This window comes from Ranitomeya imitator, chromosome 4, assembly GCF_032444005.1.
Source record: "Ranitomeya imitator isolate aRanImi1 chromosome 4, aRanImi1.pri, whole genome shotgun sequence".
NCBI lineage: Eukaryota > Metazoa > Chordata > Amphibia > Anura > Dendrobatidae > Ranitomeya > Ranitomeya imitator.
Genome location: NC_091285.1, coordinates 318384998 through 318391828, shown reverse-complemented (window position 1 = coordinate 318391828; position 6831 = coordinate 318384998). Strand labels below are relative to the sequence as shown.

Below are 6831 nucleotides of genomic sequence, written 5' to 3'. Positions count from 1 at the left end.
TGAAAAAACTGACGCAGATAAATGTTACAACCTAAATTTCATATCACTGAAAATATGTTTGTTTCTTTTTTTGCTGTTCCACCTTACTTTTCCTCATCCTAAATTAAAAATTTGCATTATTGAGTACATGGAACCAGACCATTCTCATACATAATACATAACCTTTATGATACTTTATTTTAAAAGTACTACCACCTTTGAGTCTTTAGATGTTGTGGAGCTTTATAATCAGGTATTGTGCAGCTGCAGGTTAGCCAGGACTCTTTACGTCTTGTCATTTAAGTCATTATTTATTGAATGACCATTGGTCAAATGGGGTAAATAGTGAATTAGTCCGACACAAACTATATGAGTTACAGGATATTAATGCTGAACATCAAAACCGACACCACCAGCACTACAAAATAATAAGCGTAACGTCACAAGCATTCCAGACCAATAACAATCAATTTTCATGCATGTTCCAGAATCGAAGAATTCTGTAAAAACCCCTCCCCTAAAAACCATCACTGAGCTAATATAGCTATTATCTCTGCTTATATTCAGATTTTCTTTTCAACCAACACAAAGTAACAGAAGTAGTGTGATTAACCGGTGAGCACAGATATCCGTTTTGAGTGTGAAACCAGAGTTGTCATTGAACACCGCTAAGAATATGAAATTAAATAGAGACTCGTGATGGAGCAAACACACAGTTATTGCGCTTGTTGCCAAACAAGATAACCCAACAAGAAAACAACAGGGAAACGCTATTTATGTACAAGACATCATGTGATATCAGAAATACGGCCCTGTTCCCACCACGCTTTTGTTTGTCTTTGATACTGTAAACATTATTCATCCAGTTCTGAGCGCACTGAAAGGCCTTTTTCTTAAATAATGTTTGGTGGAAACAGCTTCAATTATCTCAAATCCCTGCTCTGAAGAATAGCTGCATGCATTACTGATGTCATTTCAATAAGTACAAATATACTTGCTATGCATGTTCTTTCATACTCATTATGCTATGGAACGTTCAATGTTCCCTCTAGGGAAAACATAATCACAATGTTTCCATTGCTGTAATGGTAATTTTTACTACTCCAAAAGACTTCCTTTGCAGGGATTTCTTTTTTTTTTAGGTTTTCATATAAAAGTGTTGCATTAGTAAAAGGAAAGAGAAAGCAAAAACAAAAAGGGAATCAATGGGCGATCTTTCATTGTGCTCATATATGTAGTCACACTTCTACTGGATTGGAAGATCTGCTGTAAGGTCCCATTGCATTATTCAAGTCTGTTATTATTAATATGCAAATCATCCATCGCTTGGAAATCTCAGGGAGACTGAACAGTTTTCATTTCATTTACGAAAAAAATATCATCTTTAATCACGGTTTAAAGTGCTGACACTCTCACAATGTTCCTCTGTCGATAATCTGGGGACGCTGATCTACCATCCTCCTCGGGCGAAGTTACTGGTGATGTTGGGATACTTATTACAGCTGTTGTTACATATGGAGGCTCACAGTTTAGTTTGATGGTTTCCTCCACTTTGGCATTTAGACTGGACCTGCTGTAAGAGAAAGATGGAAGATATTTACACTGAAGCCTAGTACTTTTCTCATTTTCATGTTAGGTTATTTCATTTTCAAAGGTATTAAAGGGTATGTATACTTATAACACTTATGAAGATCTGCATAAGTCCCCATGAGCACAGACTACAAACAAATCCACTGTACTCTCACCCACTTACGCCACTTGTGAAAACCTACATATGCCCACGTGAGCACAGAATAGAAACAAATCCACTGTACTCTCACCCACTTATGCCACTTATGAAAACCTACATATGCCCACGTGAGCACAGAATAGAAACAAATCCACTGTACTCTCACCCACTTATGCCACTTGTGAAGACCTACATATGTCCACACGATAACACACTACAAACAAATCTACTGTATACTCCCCCACTTACGCCACTTGTGAAGAACTACATATGTCCACATGAGCACAGACTACAAACAAATCCACTGTACTCTCACCCACTTACGCCAGTTGTGAAGACCTGCATATGTCCACGTGAGCACAGAATAGAGACAAATCCACTGTACTCTCACCCACTTATGCCACTTATGAAAACCTACATATGCCCACGTGAGCACAGAATAGAAACAAATCCACTGTACTCTCACCCACTTATGCCACTTGTGAAGACCTACATATGTCCACATGAGCACAGACTACAAACAAACCCACTGTATTCTCCCCCACTTACGCCACTTGTGAAGACCTACATATGTCCACACGATAACACACTACAAACAAATCTACTGTATACTCCCCCACTTACGCCACTTGTGAAGAACTACATATGTCCACATGAGCACAGACTACAAACAAATCCACTGTACTCTCACCCACTTACGCCAGTTGTGAAGACCTGCATATGTTCACATGAGCACAGAATAGAGACAAATCCACTGTACTCTCACCCACTTACGCCACTTGTGAAGACCTGCATATGTTCACATGAGCACAGAATAGAAACAAATCCACTGTATTTTTCCCCACTTACGCCACTTGTGAAGACCTACATATGTCCACACGAGCACAGAATACAAACAAATCCACTGTATTCTCCCACCACTTATGCCACTTGTGAAGACCTACATATGCCCATATGAGCACAGACTACAACAAATCCACTGTACTCTGACCCACTTACGCCAATTGTGAAGACCTACATATGCCCACATGAGCACTGACTACCAACAAATCCACTGTACCCCCACCCACTTACGCCACTTGTGAAGACCTACATATGTATAGCACATCCTGAGTCGCTGCTTTAAGTCTCCTAAGGGGACTATTAATTAAGATAAAAAGTGTAACATTTTTTAAAGTATAAAACCCCCACAAAAGTTAAAATCACCCTTCTTTTGCCCCACTAAAATAAAATAATTAAAAAATACACATATTTGGTATCGCTGCTTTGAGAAATGACCGATATATCAAAATATAAAATAAACCAGTCTGATCAATAAATGGTGTAATGAGAAAAAAAATCAAAACGCCAAAATTTTGTTTTTTTTGTTGCTGCAACATTGCAATAAAATAAAAAATGTCAGCTTGGGGCGAAAGAAAAAGCTCTCACCCAGACCACAAAGACCACTTGCAATTCCCTGTTAGGGTAATGTATTCATTTATTTTAACTACCGTATGTTCCATTTTATTTTATCAGTTTATACATCTAGAATTAATCTAGTTAGCAGATAAAAAAATGGTAGCACTTCAAACTGCAATGTGAAAAAATGTGGTAGTTTATTCAACCATATAAAATAAAAATTACAATTACAACTCGGCATATTGTAGATTGTGGTATTTAGTACTGGGAATGGCTCAGAGTTGGGATCCACTTTCTAAGCACCATGCTGCTTTACTTTATTTTTTATCTCTATATATTAACTAGCTATTGAACCCGTTCTACGCCCGGGTGGCGAGCATTTATATTGGTATATGGTCTCCATCATGTGCTGCTGCCATCCTGCGCCCATTCTGTCATGTGCTGCTGCCATCCTGCGCCTGTTCTGTCATGTGCTGCTGCCATCCTGCGCCCGTTCTGTCATGTGCTGCTGCCATCCTGCGCCCGTTCTGTCATGCGCTGCTGCCATTCTGCGCCCGTTCTGTCATGCGCTGCTGCCATCCTGCGCCCGTTCTGTCATGTGCTGCTGCCATCCTGTGCCCGTTCTGTCATGTGCTGCTGCCATCCTGCACCCGTTCTGTCATGCACTGCTGCCATCCTGCGCCCGTTCTGTCATGCGCTGCTGCCATCCTGCGCCCATTCTGTCATGTGCTGCTCCCATCCTGCGCCCGTTGTCATGTGCTGCTCCCATCCTGCGCCCGTTCTGTCATGCGCTGCTGCCATCCTGCGCCCGTTCTGTCATGCGCTGCTGCCATCCTGCGCCCGTTCTGTCATGCGCTGCTGCCATCCTGCGCCCGTTCTGTCATGTGCTGCTCCCATCCTGCCCCCGTTCTGTCATGCGCTGCTGCCATCCTGCGCCCGTTCTGTCATGTGCTGCTCCCATCCTGCGCCCGTTCTCTCATGCGCTGCTGCCATCCTGCGCCCGTTCTGTCATGCGCTGCTGCCATCCTGCGCCCGTTCTGTCATGCGCTGCTGCCATCCTGCGCCCGTTCTGTCATGCGCTGCTCCCATCCTGCCCCCGTTCTGTCATGCGCTGCTGCCATCCTGCGCCCGTTCTGTCATGTGCTGCTCCCATCCTGCGCCCGTTATGTCATGCGCTGCTGCCATCCTGCGCCCGTTCTGTCATGTGCTGCTGCCATCCTGCGCCCGTTCTGTCATGTGCTGCTGCCATCCTGCGCCCGTTCTGTCATGTGCTGCTGCCATCCTGCGCCCATTCTGTCATGTGCTGCTGCCATCCTGCACCCGTTCTGTCATGTGCTGCTTCCATCCTGCGCCCGTTCTGTCATGTGCTGCTCCCATCCTGCGCCACTATTGTATTATATGCCCCCGTATGCTGCTGCCATATAAAAAAAAAAAATACCATACTCACCTATCGTCCGGCTCCGCTGCAGGTGTGTCTTCAAGAAAATGGCGCCGGAAAGCGCTGACTGCGCAGGCGCCGATTCCTGCTGCCGGAATCGGCGCCTGCGCAGTCCGCGCTCTCCGGCGCCATTTTCTTGAAGACACACCTGCAGTGGAGCCGGAGTGTGTCTTCAAGAAAATGGCGCCGGAAAGCGCGGACTGCGCAGGCGCCGATTCCGGCAGCAGGAATCGGCGCCTGCGCAGTCTGCGCTTTCCGGCGCCATTTTCTTGAACACAAACTCCGGCTCCTCTGCCTGTGACTGGACTCTGTCACAGCAGAGGAGCCGGGAGACGGAGCCGCACGCAGCGCTGGAACGGAGGACAGGTGAATATACTTACCCTCCCCTCCTGGCGCGTCCACGGTCCCTGACTCTCCGGTGGAGATCGCGGTGTGCGTTCAGTGCTTACGCATACCGCGATCTCCTGGGAGCGTCACACGTTATATTATAGATCTGACTTTCAAGCTATCTATGAAAGAAATAAAGTTCTGCAATTACAATCTCCGTCTATCCTGAAATGGAAGAAGAGTGCAGCTATGAGACTTTATGACTTTCATGACCTATCACGTATAGGTATGTCATAGATCGTGCCTCTGTATTGTATGTGGGCTCCGGTGCTGAGCCCGAATCTTTTCCGGCACATAACAGCTGATTTGATCAGCTGTCATGTGCCCCTAACAGCCACAGGTGGAACTGTGAGCCACTCAAAGCTGTTAACATGTTAAATTTCTTGACAGCGGAATTTAAGCTGCACTTACAGGAGGCACGTCACAAACCTCGCCCATCGGCGGCCTTGTCACATGATCGCAGGGCACTGATGGGCACTGATGGGTTGCATGACAACCGGGGGGTCTGTAGAAGACAGTGCTTGTCATTGCAGATCTCCTATGAGTGCTGGCCCGTGGCAGGAGTTCATAAGAGATGATTTCTGCAACACATTTCTGCTATGAGTAGCATAGGCGATCAGATGATCGCAGCTTTAAGTTTCCTAAGGAGACTAATGAAGCAACTAAACTGTACAAAACATTTTTACTAAAAAAATATAAGATCAAATCACCCCCTTTTGCTCCATACCAAAAAAAACATTAAAAAAATACACATATTTAGTATCACTGCATTCAGAAACGCCCGATTTATCAAAATATAAAAACAAATAATGCAATCAGTAAACGGCATTACAAGGAAAAGAATCAAACACCTGAATTTTGTTTTTTGTCCCCAAAACATTGCAATAAAATGCAATAATAGGTGATTAAAACAGCATATCTACTTATAGCATATCTGGTATAAAAAAATGTCAGCTCAGCGTTCAAAACAAAAAGCCTTTACCTGGCCCCAGAACCAGAAAAATGAAAATGCCACAGGTCTTGGAAAATGTTGCTGTTTTTTTTTTTTTTTTACAAACTTTGGATTTTTTTCCCCATTTAAATAAAAAAGAAAAAGAACCTAGACATGTTTGGTATCTGTGAACTTCCTCTGACCTGGAGAATGATAAGGGCAGGTCAGTTTTAGCACACAGTGGACATGGTAAAAGAAAAAAAAATCAATTGTGGAATTGCACTTTTTTTTTTGCAATTTCACCGCACTTGGATTTTTTTCACCCTTTTCCAGTACACTATATGGTAAAATCAATGGTGTCATTCAAAAGTAAAACTTGTCCCACAAAAAACAAGACATATTGACAATAGAAAACCTCACATGTGAAACCTGCTTTACTATTGGAGGAGACCGATGGACAGATTTGATCACATGGTCCTCCACCAGCGGCAATTTTATGAACAGGAGTAACGTGTAGTCTATGAGGAAAGAGCAGGAGGATAACCGGTCATACCATAACTGCCATAAAAAATCATGTCTCCTACATGTCTGTTAAAATAAAGATAGCATGGTCATCCCATTAACTCTTTCTGCAGCCAGCAGTAAACAGTGTAAGGATATAGTAACACTATCAGTATTTGATCAGTATGTTACATCTGTGTTTGTAAGCCAAAACCAGGAGTGGGTGATAAATACAGAAGTGGTGACGTGTTTCTATTATACTTTTCCTCTGGTTGTTCCACTCCTGATTTTGACTTATAAATACTGATGTAAAATACTGATCAAATACTGAATGAGTGACCGTAGCCTAATACAGAGGCCACGAGAGGCAAACAGTGCAAATCTTTTGATGAAACACAACTGCAAAAATGAATTTTAGCCCCAAGTGCATTCATAAAAGTAAGAAAAAAGTTCCTAAAGGTGGACAAA

At 43.3% G+C, this 6831-nt stretch overlaps 1 protein-coding gene across 2 annotated transcripts in view; it reads right to left on the bottom strand.

Annotated features, from left to right (window-relative positions):
• Window positions 1-273: 273 nt before the first annotated feature.
• KCND2 (potassium voltage-gated channel subfamily D member 2) overlaps window positions 274-6831 on the bottom strand; it is a 757023-nt gene continuing 750465 nt past the window's right edge. The window contains exon 6 of one of the 2 annotated variants that reach the window (XM_069764865.1): window positions 274-1552. In XM_069764865.1, the coding sequence (XP_069620966.1) occupies window positions 1375-1552 (178 nt within the window). In that variant the 3' untranslated portion in view covers window positions 274-1374. The remainder of the gene's footprint in view (window positions 1553-6831) is intronic. The other variant, XM_069764866.1, reaches the window with a different exon arrangement.